General features: G+C 42.9%; 1 protein-coding gene across 5 annotated transcripts in view; it reads right to left on the bottom strand.

Annotated features, from left to right (window-relative positions):
- Positions 1-526: 526 nt before the first annotated feature.
- The window catches only part of LOC118334649 (zinc finger protein 521), an 88,315-nt gene continuing 72,729 nt past the window's right edge, over positions 527-16,112 (bottom strand). For all 5 annotated transcript variants that reach the window (XM_035670658.1, XM_035670659.1, XM_035670657.1 and 2 more), the window contains exons 7-8: positions 12,614-12,729; positions 527-2,003 (exon numbers count right to left, since the gene is read on the bottom strand). In XM_035670658.1, coding sequence (XP_035526551.1) covers positions 1,974-2,003; positions 12,614-12,729 — 146 coding nt within the window. In that variant the 3' untranslated portion in view covers positions 527-1,973. The remainder of the gene's footprint in view (positions 2,004-12,613; positions 12,730-16,112) is intronic.

Raw genomic sequence — 16,112 nt, 5'->3', positions numbered from 1 at the left:
TTAAAGTCATTTGTTACTCACAGTATAACCTAGTTACAGTGCTATGAGCTGCAGCACTGAGCCTTTTCAAAACAAAACTGATATCTTCAACAAATGTTATGCCGCTCGCGTGTCACCATTGATGAATCATTTGCTGGGACAGACAGATGTTGTTGCATGGGTTTTGTCCCATTCGGCAAGGCAGAAGAATCTTTTCCACGGTCTCCCGGAGTGCTGGTGGCTCCCTAAATAGACCTAGCGCAAGGGTGTGTAGAATGGGACCGCACAGGGTGATGGGTAATGGAGTCATTAATAACACAGACCTCCCTTAAGATGCTCAGATGTTTGTTAGCGAGAGCCACGAGGGAGTGAGGAAAATAGGATGCAATTTGATACAATGAAAAAAAGCAGTGTAAGCTTTTGATGATGATCGTGTTTATGCTGTCATAGGTCTTGTCTGATGGGTTAATTGTGTTCACACACACACGCATACTAACACACAGATACACACATATTTTAGATAGATAATGAACAGACAATGAAGCCATTACCTCATACAGTTTTTAATATTTTCATCACATGTGCAACACAAAAAACGAGGTCTGCCAAATACAGAACTCCATATTTGTACAATACATTTTAATAACATCAGAGATAACTGTCCTTTTGCTGCAGGAGATGGTGATTTCCTGTAAACTGTGTACGAACAATTCTCAATCAAAATGTCAAAACATTAAAGTTTTATACAAAAGTGCATCTCAGGTTCAATGAATGCAAAACATTTACATAACAGAACGGTTTAAAGTTTTGTATGATGCCACAGTGGCTTCCAGCTTGAGCAGAGAGCAATGGGACACTGCAAAGCAACGAGAGGAGTACTTGGGCACTCTCCAGGAGAGCCAGGGACGGAGTTTAGTAACTACGGTATATCCCCGAGACAGACTGAAATTGTGTCCAGTCTTCATGACCCCAAATCCAAACGGATTAACTTCCCCACTGTGAAAAAAATATGTAGAGATAACAAAACATAAAAGAAAAAAATTATTCCAGTAATCTCCAGGCTTCAACGAGCAGTAAACATTAACAACAGAAATGTACAGGTTGAGTCAGTGGGCTGGAGATTTCCCCATGCTCTGAGAGCCACATGGGAGCTTCACGCCTCTGTTCATGAGCCAACCAGAGGAACTAGCCTTTTCCAAATCTGTGTCACTGCGTTTGCATATATCAGCATCCTGTCCTGTTTTCCTGTTCTCTCTGTGTTGTTTTTTTTTCTTTCTTTTTTATCCCGCCTCTCGTCTGAACTCCAGCGCAGGCAGTGCAGATTAGTCGCACCGCCGTTCTCAGCTGGTCCTCTGGCAGCCATGTTACGACGGACACACAGACAAGATCTCAGCCTATGCTGGTGAATCAAGCTTTTTTACCCCATAATGATTGACCATGTCAGGATACAGAGTGACATACTGCGCAGTAGGACTGGTACTTATGAAAAGAGTCTTCCTGACAACACTTGCCGCTTCCTACAGCTTCCTACACTCTCAGTGGCACCCTGTTTCTCCTTTACACAACTGGTTGAGTCCCATCTGGTCTGATTGACAATGTCATTGATCTTTTTTTCCCCCTTCTCTTTTTTGGACAAACATTTCGAACTGTACATTGGCAAATACTGTATAAGATTGCAATATAGCTGTAGTTAAGCAACACATGAAGAATTCTATGTACAAACAAGTTGGCTTTTTCTTTATTTTTGAAATAATGGTTAGTAAAGAACAAAGAGGGTTCTTTTATGTTCTTTCCCCCTCTTATTTTCTTTCTTATTTTCTTTGCTTTGCTTTTCTTTTTTCTTGCTGTGGCATGGTTCCTTGTGGTGTAACTGAATCGAAAGTTCAGTGCAAGACAGTCAGTGAGAAACTGCACTGACGGTAATTGGCGGTCAGACATTATTTCTCCGCGTCATGTGATCCTTGTTCTTGGCCACGGCGCTGATCTTTGCCATGTTAGCTGCTGTGCTGAGTCAACGTGTGGTTCTGCAAGGACACAAAAAGAAACGGACGAAACATTATGACCACATACAACAAATTAATCTTTCATTTGCCTGCCATTTCTTTAAAATGACATTGGAACATTATTAATCTTCTATACCAAGGATGATTTGGAATGATTGACAAGGTCCTTCTTTTGATTATCTTGGCATTTGAACATCGCCATTATTAGACTGTCATTACCCAGTAACTTGCATAGAAGTCAAATCAGTGTGCGGATCAATAGCAGTTGGCTTTGGCATTAATCACAGCTAAGTCTTGGTCTAACACAAAGGCACAAGACCACTGACAGATAAGATCCCATTCCTCAGAAATCCTGCCTCCTGATCAAAAGCTGTGTCCATGGAAACAAATCCATAACAAGGCACTGACACACATGATGGAATATCATCCTGGCAGTCTACTTTATCCTGTGCCTACATGTATTGAATGTGCTGCAAACATACAGTCCAAAAAAAAACAAACAAGTTGAGAAATACTTTAGGTGCATGTGAGGCCGTTGATGATTTGAGCCTCCACACTGCTGTGAATATGTAATGGTGCACAATTTACTATGACAGGATAACAAGCTGACAATATCACTCTGCTTTGCTGTATCTCCAAAATTTATGCAGGCACACACACAGACCGTTGAGAGTGGTTGTAGTGGGGCAGCTGTGCCAGGTTCTTTAAAGGGAGTGTGGACCAGGGGGTGTGTAACTGGTGTCCCTGGTGGGCTGAATCCAGGTCATCTTTTGAAGTGACTGCTAATCCCTTTAATGCAAACTACATGCCCCACTTGCTGCGCTCTGTTTAAAACACGGCCTTGGACTCTCTAAACTGGCATGGACTAGACACACCTGTCACAGAGTCATCAGCATGCATGCATGCACCAATAAACACACACCCCAGTGCACACATACATTTTGTCGTGCACATAGGTGCACAATTAAGTCCACAAGTATGTGAAATGCATTTTTTTTTACTGCTTAACTAGTTTTTTTTTTTAAAGAGAAAATGGAGAAAGAGACAATCTAAAATGATTACTGCAACTTCAGTGAGAAGGTTTACCAAAGCAGTCACCTTCAGTCCTGTTGGTGCAGAATCCCTTGGGCAGTGCTAGGAGACGACTATTAGCCCCCCTTGCATTCATTCCTTCCCTCTTTACCCTTTCAGCTGCCTCCATATAAAGCATTTAAACACCTCGACAGCTTTCCTTTCAGCTAGGGCGATTACTTCCCGACAGGTGGGGTAATAAGCTGTTTGACGGGGAGCAGAAGTGTGACCCCTGTAAGGGTTAGCATGGCTCGCCTGGGCCCTGCTCTCCCTTTTTTAAAGAGGCGGACCCGGACAGCTCCTCTGCTTCCCTCTCTCCTCTCTTGCTGAAATAAAGCTCCTTTAAGTGAGTCTGGGAGGAGACTCCCCACGGGACGCTCCCTCTCTCTCTTTCTCTCGCACCACCTCACCTCCTCCCCCTCCTCACACTCCACCAACCCCCTACCCCCCGGTGAAGACATCCTTGGCGTTGCTGAGGAGGGACAGGAGCACGGCAACCTTATTAATGAATGCGGCCCATTACCCGTCAGCCTGGCTCCTCGGCGACTCCCAGAAGCCCCTGCAGTACGTGACTTCAAATGGCAGGATATTGACACGAGGAGAGCAAAGCGGCTAGGACTGAGTGTGTGTGCCCGTGTGTGTGTATGTGTATGTGGAAGAGAGAGAAACAGAGAGAGAAAATTTGTGCTCAACTGAGTGTGCATGCCTTTGTGTGAGTGTGCCAGTGTGTCTAGGTGTGTGTGTGTGTCTGTGGACCCCAAAGGAACGTAGCTCCTTGGATATAATGTAGGGCTCGTAACAGCTATTAGAGGGGAAAATAACCCCTCTGGGGAATGGCTCCCCCCCACTGCATGTCCCAGCTCTGTCTGACACACACTGCATTCTACCTTTTCCTTAAACATGCCAGGAGTTTTCTCACTGAGGGCTTTCTCAAGGACGGTGTTAAACGACTTCAGTGGCTGTGGCAGCCATGCAGACTAAAGGGAAATAGAGGAAAAGAGGGGGGAAAAAACGTTAAAAGAAAATGAAACTGATACCTTTATCTCTGTGGATACTGAACTCCGCAGAGTAGCTATAAACTGTTCTGTATATGGAAGGTGGGAGGGAGGGAGAGGGGAGGGAGGGAGAGGGTGGAAATCCACTATCCAATCTTCATCCTTGTCAAGTTCTTCAAGTACCTCTGCACCAACGCTATATAAGTTAAATACCTACAGTACCCAACCACAAATGTCAAATTAGATGGGAAACACATAATTCACATCTTACACAAGAAAATGACCAAAATGTCCACTGCCCTGGCAAAGAGGATGTCACTAATGGTGTCACACCAGAATCACTGCAATTTAGGATTAGATGCCCTCCATTAAGCCTTTTAGCTCTCATCCTAACTCCCTCCTTCAATGCCATCCTATTCCCCCTGAAACTCTGCCATTCCCCTTATCATCCATTTCCTTCCCTTCTATCCAACCCTTAATCTCCTCCTCGATCCTTTCAACCACCTGCTGGCCACACAGGCCTGCTGCAGGGCCCAGTTACCAGCAGTGTTCAGGTAAACCATAGCAGTCAATTCTCCACTAAATTAAATTTTGCTCTGATCAATAATGCGCACCCGCTTCTCCCTTATGAAGCCTGGCTGCATTGGCTCGGAGCGAGCCTCTTCCTCCTCTCCTATTCTCTCACCGGCTCTGTGCCACCGTTAAACCACCACTTTCATCTGATTACATCACCCTACTGCAACGCCCTCAGGGGTAGTGGAAGAGGAGGGGGAACATCCGGCAAGGGTCTTGTGTACCCATGCAAACAGGTGCAACATGTCTTAGGAATTTAACACTGCTGCACAGAGGGAGAGGGTGAGAAAAAAATGGGGAACGATTGGGGAAGAGCAGAGAGTAGGAAAGTGCAAGCAGGCTGCGGAGCTGATTTATTAACTAATCATTCTTTATGTCGTTCCCCATTGCTCTGGTCTCCATCGATAGCACCCGGTCTCCAGTGAGGCAACAGAGGTGCATCTCTTACATCATCTCTGCAAAGGAAGGCCAGTGGACCAGCAGACCAATTCTCTCTTTCATCTGATCTCACTGTATTAAAGACAATCTTCACATTGTCCAACATCACAGAGAGAAGATATAAAGCTTAATCACAATGCTAACAATGTTTGATTAGCATGATGTTAACACCTGCCGAGCACATGTTGCAGTAAGACCATTGTGTCTGCTCTTCTACCTGGTGTTATCCAGCATGTAACATTAAACCCAGGCTTTATCGAGTGGTTACAGAGCTGAGTGAGCAATAACGACTTTTCAAGCTATAGCCTTTTTAAGGCAAACAAAGCAGTGTGCACTTTACAAGTGAACTGACCAGAATCTGTCGCATTATGTAGTTCGAGGTTCGAGGAGTTCGAAGTGGAGAATCTTTAAATTCTAACAATAAAAAAAATGATAATGCTAATTAATATATTATATATATATTACATATAAATGTTACTATAATTCATATTATCATATAATGAAAGCATAAATAAATGCATTAATTTTTTCACAAAACTAATACAGTTAAAAATGCTTGCATTGTTTTAATGACAAAGTTCTTTGTCTGTCAATCTAATGTAAAGTAACACAAAATGTAACTGATCTGTAATTACTTTTCTATAAAATTTCTATAAAACTCCAACAGTAAGGCAGGAAGAAATACAACTATAGAACCCATTATTACACAGTTATAATGATGCATCATTTTTTGTCCTTAAACATGTTAATAACTTGAAGTAAAAAAACATTTGGGTGTCAATACAATGTTATAATTGTATGTAAAATAGCAATAAAACTGTAAATATCTCAGTTAAGGACAGTTTGAAAAATATTGTAATTATACGTGTATGACAAGGAGAAAACTTACAACAAAATGTAAAATATAATTTACATTTTGCATTAGTTGAAAAAAGAATGAAGACTTACGTACTAGTTTAACAGTAAAGCATAAATTTTCTATTGTGAGTCAAGTGTTACTTACAGTGGAGATTACTCATTAAAGAAACTATTTAATTAGAAGAGTTAAGAACACTCATTTTAAACCCTGCGGCTAAAGTGTCTTATTTAGTTTATCTATAATCAAAAAATTTGAAGGAACAGTCAAAACTGTAAACATCCCCCTCTAAGCTCTGATTAAAAGTCTTATCAGTCTGTGCCGAGTTTCTCTCTTACCCTGCATGGCTGACATACAGTAAGTCTGCAAAGCTGCATCTGGAGCACGGGGAGTGTGCACAAAACCACTGAGACCTGTACGTACCCGTACTCATCACTCAGGAATTTAATTAACGCATAAGAGAACGTCATCAAACGATACTAAAACAAAGAACCTGAGATCTTTCATTGTGGCTCCAAACTGCAGGGTGATTTTAAGCAATGAAACCACTTGGATACTTAAGCTAATTTATGTTTGTGTACTGACTGAAAGATGAACAATGGGCCTCAGTCAATTACGACCCCATTGTGTCTCGGGTAATTTTGTGAAAATTCTGCCACCGTGTGTTTTCTTATCGTTCTAAACCGCTGTGGAGAAAGACAAGACTGCTGCATTCTGCCTTGATGTTTAATGGTGTGTTGAACTCGGTCCAGTATTGACTCAGTCCTCCCTTTGTGCATTCTCTACTGTTGACCAGTCCACTGAGGGAGTAATCCTTTCCTGCTTTGACCTCAGGCCAGGCTTACTGCTGGCTAGTTTAGCCAATGAAGAACACAATCAAATAAATAAATAATACAGCAGTTGGCATTCTCCACAGTCATCACTTATCAGGCCGTAGGGAAGGTTGACCCCAAACACTGTTGTGCCACAACCGGCCTGGTCTCCTTGGTAACAGACTGTCTTGTTTGAAGTGAGGTGCCCGGGGAGTCATGGTCATACAGTAACAGCACTAGGCTAGGGTGGAGTTGACAACAGCAATGGATTTCAATGTCTTCCATGTGTGTCATTTTGTGTCCGGTCGTTTTCGCACTGAACACTTGTAAAAATATATAATAAATCCATAATGCTTGAAATGCTTTGATTAGATGTCTAACTACCCCAACCAAATGCTTCTGAGGTGTAACCAGAGATGACGGACCACCCTTTTTGTGGGCTGGTGCTTTGTAGCTCCAAATGATACTCATTACCCTGTCTAAGTAGACAAGTGAATGGTACTAGAAACACACTATGCAGTGATCCTGCTGTTTGACTGAGGTAGCAAAACAACTGCACAACTGCTGTGTTATTATGGGGCCTCATTAAGTGAGGAGAGAGTGGGAGATGGGGAGAGGGAGAGAGGGAAAGCAATAGAGAGAGGGCCAGCGAGAGGGAGAAAAAAGAGAGGAAGGAAAAAAAAACACAAGAGAGCGATACAAACTGTATTCTGAGGTGATAGCAACACACAGATGCCTTTCCAGCCAAAATGAAGACTATGACTAAAGAACCCAATTAAGGGCTTTCTTAGGGGAGCCATCTTGGGAGGGGGATGGGTCTTCCTGGGACATGAGCCCTGGGCTACATCCTCTAATTAGACAGAGCGAGGGGGGAGGATCTCTGCCTGTCACTGGGAGGGAGATGGGGTCCATGGGGTTCCACATGTCAGTCCCAGAAACAAAACACAATTACTCTCACATTTAACCACTTCAGTCAGGGACAGACTTTGACTAGGGATGCTACAGAGCCCACCCTCCCCTCCTCTCCTCCCTCTCCTGTGCTGCTAGATATGCCACTTCACAAATGCAGATTTTTGAGGACTAAATTTTCTCCTACATTTCCACGCTTCTATGAGAAGGCGAGAGTCGATCTGCACTCTCATGTTTTCCCACCCAAATGGAGGAGCGAATCAGAAAATTAGTTTTTAATTGACTGGTGTCATTCAACATCCAAACTGAAGTGTTAAATTACTTTGCTGTTGTGAGGCGTGAATATGAAATTCGAGAGGGAATAATTGTTCTAATGCTGTTTATTTTGGCCTCTGCTGCATTTTGTTAACATCAACAGCATAATAGACACTTGAAAATCAAATCACTACAGGCAGTAAATTAAACCTGTAGTGAATTTCCTGAGAAGCACTTAAAATGGTATTTATCAAAGTTGTTGAAAAAGTCAACCAAGAAAAGTAAAGGAGACATGTTTGAGGGAGAGATCCGGTGATGGATTCTAGCACAGTACGCCAAGCGTCTCCTCTTTGTTTGGATTTAACTTTCCCCAGTGGTGCAACACAGGAAAAAGAAAAAAAGAACAGCTCAAAGGCTTCTGGGAGTTTTTGTCATGTCTCCCTCCAGACAATGTGTTTGCATGCACATATCAGACCCTGGGAGAGACAGACACAAAGACAAATACATACAGCACGCACACAGATGTATACACACGCGCACTTAGAAAGAGAATATCCTCCCAGGATCATTAGGTCTGTCATGCTGTCTAATTCTGATCCACCTACAAAACTAGAACACCACTATTGTGATACATCACTAGTCATCTAAGGGTGTTTATGTCCCCATTTACAGTGTGTGTACAGTGTTGTACATAATTATAAATAAGCTTAAATATTAATGATGGCGCCTTACAAGCAGCTGTTTTTTTTCTAATTCATTGTTCTTTTATTTTGTAGTGCAACTTTTTGAAATGGTGACAGAATCTTGAGCACCTGGGGTGATGAAGAAGAAAACAAGTTGTCATATAAAAGGAAAAAAATATATATACAACTTTCAAAAGCGTGAAGAGCTGTCATACTTGGCAGATCAAGATATTCAGAGAAAATGGCGTGTTTGAGAGCCGCTTAGGGACAAACACATGAAGCTTTGCTTTTGTGCGACACTTTTGGGACGCGGGGCAGTTAGGGTGTTTTTGGGGGCATATTTTAAAATTCATGAAAAAAAGAAGGAAAAACTTCTGGGGAATCAGGTCTCTGTGCTTCATACTAAAGAGTGTCATTCTTCATGAAAAGGAAAGGAAAAAAGAAAGGCCTAAAATGTTGTTTTTCAGAGCCATCATTCATAGAATCAACTATAGCAATTTGATGCATAAGAATATCATAAAAATACAGTACCTTTGGACATTTAACCCATTTCATGCTCTCTCTCTCTCTCTCCTCTACACCCTCCTTTCTCTACGACTGTCCATCTCTGACTTTCCCTTCCTATTTTCCGTCTTTGACGGACATTATGACATGCATAGCTGTTTACACCTGCTGACCGTGAAGCCTATAAATATGCTTAATTAAAACAGTGGAATTGGTCACAGCTTGGCAATAATGGCTATCACACGGCGAGAGGAGAATCTCATTTGTGTGGGGAAATAGAACATGATGCAGATGTGCTCTTGTCACTTTCAGCACTCATTAAGGCCAGGGAGCTTTGGATTGTCTTTGAAGGAATCCTTTTTAAAAGACACTCCAATTAAGGTATGTGTCCTGCGGGTGTGTAAGGAGAGGGAGAAGTCATACAGTACCCCAGTCCTTCCACTCCTCCGTCGACTTAACACATGACTTACAATCTCGTGTCACTTCCAAGGAATGATAATGAAATTGGAAGATGGAGGGGAAAAAAGACAGCCCAGCTTAAAAGGAACAAGGGAATCTCAGGCAGAAAATGTCATCTTCACTGTTGTGTAACTTCAATCTCATTGTCTTGTCTTTGGAGGAATTGGGATCATTGGGAAAGAAGCCTCCGATTGCAGCCCTCCAGTACGCCGCAGCTGTAGGAGCTGAACTTGTGTGTTTCTTCATAAATGAACTGCACTCAGAGAAATGTCAGATTTAAGCTGTGGCTAATACTGCGCATCCATCAGTTAATGAATCTGGCTAATTAATCCAGCCTAGCAGCATTGTCAGTGCTTCAGTTTCTTTTTGCAAATGTGAAAAGCTACTGTATCTAAAGCCAACGCAGAGGGAAAAGGAAGTTTATTATCAAGTTTCACATTGCAATGTGGCCTTAGCTAAAACCCAGAGATATATTTTTTTCTCACAAGGGAGCAGCTGTTTTTAAAATGACAGGACAGTGGATCTTATTTGGGAGAGAGGATGCAGTGGAGCCATGTCGCTCAAGGGGTGGGCAGTAGTTGAGGGTCAGAGAGAGCGCTGCACAGCCAGCCCGCTTGCCCTCCCCATCAGCACCTCATGAAATATCTAGACTTTGCTCCATATTTTAATGGGGTGAGGGAGAGGGATGCGCAGGGTGGAGGCTGTGTGAGCGTGTGTGATGGTGGAAAGGAGTCCTCTGGAGAGTTTCGAGGGGAATGGTGGTCTATGCATCTCAGTGCTTATTTTTTGTCTGTGAAAGAAAGAGGAAAGAGGGAGAGAGAGGGAGATTATTCTCCTTTGGAATCTGGATTCTGGGGCACACAGGCCCAGGAGTCAGTCAATCTGGCCAGTCTGAGGGGGGCGGCTGGGCGGGGGGTCCTAGGAGGGCTGATTAGATGGATGCTCTCCCATCATCCATCTCGACAGGCTGGCGAAAATTGGCTAGCCCCTCGCAGGGTAGAGTTCACGGGGGGAGGCGGTGGGGGAGGATGTGGAGCGGTGCACTGGATACCTGTCACAGCCTTTGGTCTGTTTCAGGATCTCAGCAGCAAATTAATAAAATATCGTTCCTGCTTCCCTTTACCTGCCATGGCAGCTCTCCCTCTCGCCGCTCCTTCTCCCAGCTTGCACTGGCCCTTTGACCCCTCCGACTACTGTGAGAGATGAGGAGCCCAGGCAGCCTGTGAGTGGGCCAGAGTGTCAGGGAGAAATGGGGAGAAACTCCAAACTCAAGACCTGGCAAGGAGAGAGAGCTTCCACTTCTCTCGCTGCTGGAAGACAGCTCCACTTCAGATAGACTGACAAACGACTGCCCCGTGTCAGTGAGACATTTTGAAGTGTGATGCATGGGAAATGGCAACTGCAAACAAACAACTGAAAACAAGACTCCAACCTGCACTGTTTGTTGAAGGCATTAACTACAGACAGTGGAAAAGGCAAATCTTACATCGAACATTACTAAGTTCAAGAGTTTCATCTTAAGATAAAGATGAAAAAAAAAACTTAAGGAAGCTTTGAGTTGTTCACAGTATAAATAAACTGATGTTATTGATTTTTCTGTATGAATGTGATAAGAAACAGTATGTGTGCAGGCATCTATATGAACTGCACATGTGCCTGAGAGAGTGTGAGCATGCACTCACATGGGACTGCCTTTGGAGCATGGCACAGGGTGAGCATAATGATCGTCTTATCCCCCAAGCTCATTCCTGCTCTCCTTTCATAACCCCCTGTTTCACAACAAAGTGCCATAGGTTTTTCATGTTCTACTCTTGTCTCTTCACACAGGGTGTAAAACTATATAATCATGCATGAAAAAACACCTCTGGGAGGTGGAGATCACTTCATTCCAAAAAGTGTCAAAAGGAAAAGTAGGCAAACATCTCCAGGTTATTTGAGATTGTTTACAGGTACCTGCAACAACCTTTGCTATATAGAGAACACCTGTACCAATGAGAGATGAAAATGTGATAAGTAGGAGGCCTTGGCATGAATGAAAAGACTCCATGTTGGCAGTTTGGTGGAGCACAAGGCTTGTTAAATAACCTTCTCTGTGGTGGAGTTGCATGTTGGTGGATCAGGACTTGTTTTATTCATGGTTGCTGTGCTCAAATGACCAGCAGATAATGATCACATTCACCTTCCTCCTGGCAGACACACGCCTCTGTGTTTACAACCTGAATCTCAATATGAAAATCGTTGCCGATCAATGGACTGCCAAGCCCCGGATACTTCCTCTGGCTATACCTGCTAATACATAGTGCTGCTAATCCAAGTTTTAGATAGACGTACTTGAAGGATGTGGTCAGGAGCTACCGGTTTCTCTCTGCGCTTTAGGGCAAAATTAAGAACAATTTCAGTGATTGGATTGAACATGGTGGTTATAGACTACTCGTATTCTAATGATTCAGTTTCAAAAGGTAATAGAAAAAGATCTGGATATGAGAAATGTGCCATGTGTACGGTTGAGAATCCCCCGAACAAAACAGAGCTGCTTGAAAACACCACCACAGTGAAATAATATAATAAGGTCTGTTTCATTTTTTCAGGTTCTCCAAGGACTAGAGAAAAAGATTGCTAGAAAATGGATTATCTCTCTAACATTGCGAGTTCATAAGTCCAACTACTAACTTTGTTGAAGGGCAGATATGGTCTCCCAGAGGACAAAGCTCATATTTAGCCATGAGGCCTCCTCTGTGATTAGGAGGGGAGATGCAGGCATATTGACTCAACTGTGTTTTTGCCTCTGCACTGTATGTAATTACCTCTTCAAAAACGAACATTCCACTAATCCTCTAATTCCAGATATTTTAGTGCTCTGCTGGTCTAATAAGCAAATCAAATCATATCTGCACATCACAAATGAGTTTTGGAAACGGACTGAAATAATTCCTTCTGAGTCTCTCATCCCAGCTGGGATGGAGGGGACAGCCGGAGTGTGGTGAGCGGTGTTTAGTGTTTGTTAAGCTGTCATGTGTGATTAGCGGTCGCTGTATTCTGCCGGTGGCCCTTTTGCTCCGCCAGCCCCGAGGCTCACCTGTAACTCTGTCTGGAAGAAGAACTTCTGTGGGCACTGCGAGCAGTCGTAGATCTTATCCTCCTGGCCGTGGGCAGAGAAGATGTGCTGCTGGAGCTTATTGGCGTGGACAAACACTGCGCACATACAGGGGGAAGGAGACACAGGGACAGAGGAGAAGACATTTATAAATGTTAGTGCAAAATTTAAACACTTTCATATCCCGTTTAAAAAACTTTCACCATAAGATGCCTCTACTCTTTGCTTCTTATTGTTAACTGTGGTAAATTAGACTAGGGCCTTGTTGCCGGCATTAGGGTAACAAAGGCAACATCATTATTTCATCTGCCTGAATAAAAACTAAAGACAGACTATGTCAAATGGCAAGGAAAATTACTTAATTACAAACAAATGAATGCACTATCAACAGTAGAAAAAAGGCATTGTTATGAGATATATAATAAACAGATCACAATTTAGATGTTAACAGTGAAACTAGAGTGGTCATATTCATGGCACTACAGCTAGTGAATGCATAATGTTTTGGGAATAATGATGCTCTTTATTTAGCACTACTGTGGGGACAACAAGCCAGAAAATAAACAACCACAAAAAACTGGCATGGCTTCAAGTGCAAAACATGGCCTCCATTAGTCTACATAGCTAATTATATTGACAATATAAATATTCATGGTGTTGCACTACTTATTCATGCAGACTTAGACTGCATTCACCATCATATAAACACACAACTCGCTGGGCACTTACAACATATACCATACACTTGTGCTTTAATTAAGCCATAGTCCACGCTGGAAAGCTAAGGGGGATGCAATTGTGTGTGTCTTGAGTGTGTGTGTCTTGCATGTGTGTGTGTGCATTCTCCAAGGAGCACTTCAAACATGCCGTTTGTTATCCAAGACCCTTGTGCTTTAAGGATGGCTGTCTAATCTCAAAGGTCTGGATGCTCTGGAAAAGTTAGCATGTGGGGGCTTCATTTGAATTTCTTACAGCTCAAAATAACTTTTCTTCTAATGCATGCACCATGGGGCCACAAGGAGAGGGAGGAAAAGAGCACAGCCACAAAAGGTGAGGTGTCTGTCGGAGATGGCTTTGGGGTCGCTGCAGCCCCGTGGCGGGGCTCTGCAACATTAACGTGTCCCAATTTGAGCTCACCTGGGAGAGCGGTTATTAATTATTGAGCTGCGTACACTTGAGACGCATTCGGCTTCATTGAATGTCACACTCCTGACCTGGGAAATAAAAGTTTAGATTCAAAGCAGACACACTGTGGTGATGCTTTCAGACTGCTAATGCCTGGGTGACAGCTGTCTCTGGAACATGGCAGCATGTTAACCAGAAACGAACAAACCTCCTCTAATGAACAAACAACAACTCCATGGTCCATTTCTGAAACTAATGACCACAACAATATGAAGACAAACATAATTTCAGATAGATGGCTGGTTTTACAGTCTGTTGCAAAACATTTACGCTCAAGGTTAAGGCTATCGTGCACATTTGTGCCTCTGTTATGCTCCAAAAAGGATGACAATTTTCTTTGTGGGGAACACATGCTCTGAAAGAAAAAAAACGCACTGATAAACAATAGCTTTTTTCTTTAGCTGTGTTTTGTCTGCATATACTGTACAGAAGCAGGTCACAGCAGCTGCAGGAAGCCTTCATTATGTCTTTGGCTAGAGGAGGAAAAAGTCAATACAGCAAAAATAAAAATGGATTTGAGACTTGGGGGGCCTTCAAATACTGTACAATAGGGCCAAACACAACTGAGATGTCAGGTTAGCTGTTTCTCACTGTTTACATGTGTATCTGGTCCAGATCCAGCAAGAGACACATTTAATCAGCTATGCATTTATCAATTTATAGCTCTGCATTCATTCATATGGAAGTAGACAATGATTTAAAGTGCCAGAGCCTAAAATGCACTAATGGCACCTACAAGGCTCCTGTAAGAACCATAAACACTGAATGACATTTAAGACAAAGATGTAAAGAGAAGCTTGACAGCTTTTTTAGCTATTGTATATAGTTCACTTTTGACATTTTAAAAGCCTTGGGTTATATTTATGATTAGTAAAGAAAATTCAGTGCTAATATAAACTGTGGTAACCCTGTAATTAGTGATAAGAGTTAAAATTAAGACTCTTTGTCTTCATCATCGCTCGTCAAATTAGCATGCAACATGCAATAAAGGGATACGCTGAAACGGGCAATGAGGGGACATTGTACTGCTATTTGGAAGCCTGAGTCACATATGAAGTATGCCATTGCAATGCCCATTTAGAGGGGACAGTGGCATGTCTTCCAAGAGGGTTAAAATGAGGACATAGAGAGACGGGGAAGAAATAATCCAAAACCACATCCAAACAGGATCAGTGGCTGGCCATTGTGTCTCTCCCTGCTGAGAATGAGAGAGAATAAGGGAGGGAGAGAGAGATGCAGAGAGAGGGAGACAGAGAGAAAGAGAGAGAGAGAGAGAGAACTTTGTGGAGTTTGTTGGCTGTGGAGCCAGAGCAGAGCGGAGCTGAACAGAGCACTGAGCCGGGTTGGGCGTCAGGGGTGTCAGGGCTGAGGGGGCTGAGGGGCCAAGGTCTCCTCGCTGTGGGGGATATTAAGCCCTCTGATTAGATCTCAGGGGCCGCCCATGGCAGACGTCTCCTTTACTACAGGCCCCAGCTCATCTTTATTTTGGCAGGGTGGTGCTCTCTGCAGGCTGCACTGCACCAATACTAAGCTGTTTGTGCAGGGAGGAAAAAAAGTTTATCCTTTTTCCCCCTTTCTCCTTTTCATTTATTTATTCGTCTAGCCTACATGTGTTCGTTTTCTGCTTAATCCAAGAGTTCACAATGCAAAAGCTGATCCAAGTGTTCTGAGGCAACACAAACAAGTCGGCTGTGTAAGTTGATTTGGAGCTATAAGCTGATAACTACTAATTTGGAGTTAAGGCTAAGCCTATGTATTTTTTTTGGATGTAGGATGTCATAATTCTAAAATCATGCACCAGCAGTACGTGGGCAGCAACTAAACAAAAAGCCAATTAAACTACTGTATTTGTCAGACTCTTGTGGATTTGAAAGCAGAGCATCCTGTAGTTTTTCAAGTTCGTACTTCATGCTGTGACATAAGTAAAAGAAAAGCACACACACACACACACACACACACACACACACACATACGACTTTGAATAATTCACTGGGATGTTGTCGACTCTGGTAAGTTTGTTTGCGCAGGGTCTGGACCATATGTCAGAGTGTGTGAGGGAGCAACAAGCTGTAGCTCTTCTCCTCTGGTCCTAATGATTGCAGGGACTAATTGAGATGGCAGCTTGTGTATCGTCTACACTCCTCCAGCTGCAAGCGAATGCAAACAAGGACAAACACAAACTCCCAAATACAAATACCCGAACCGATAGAGAGACGGATCTAATTGTGTTACTATTTTGGGCCTTTTTCTTGTTTTAGCCATTTATCTATAAATTGTGCATTAGTTACATTAATGT

Source organism: Morone saxatilis, unplaced genomic scaffold (assembly GCF_004916995.1).
Source record: "Morone saxatilis isolate NCDOM2014 unplaced genomic scaffold, NCSU_SB_2.0 Contig23, whole genome shotgun sequence".
Classification (NCBI taxonomy): domain Eukaryota; kingdom Metazoa; phylum Chordata; class Actinopteri; family Moronidae; genus Morone; species Morone saxatilis.
The sequence above is the reverse complement of the archived record's forward strand: the minus strand, read 5'-3'. Positions and strand labels throughout refer to the sequence as shown.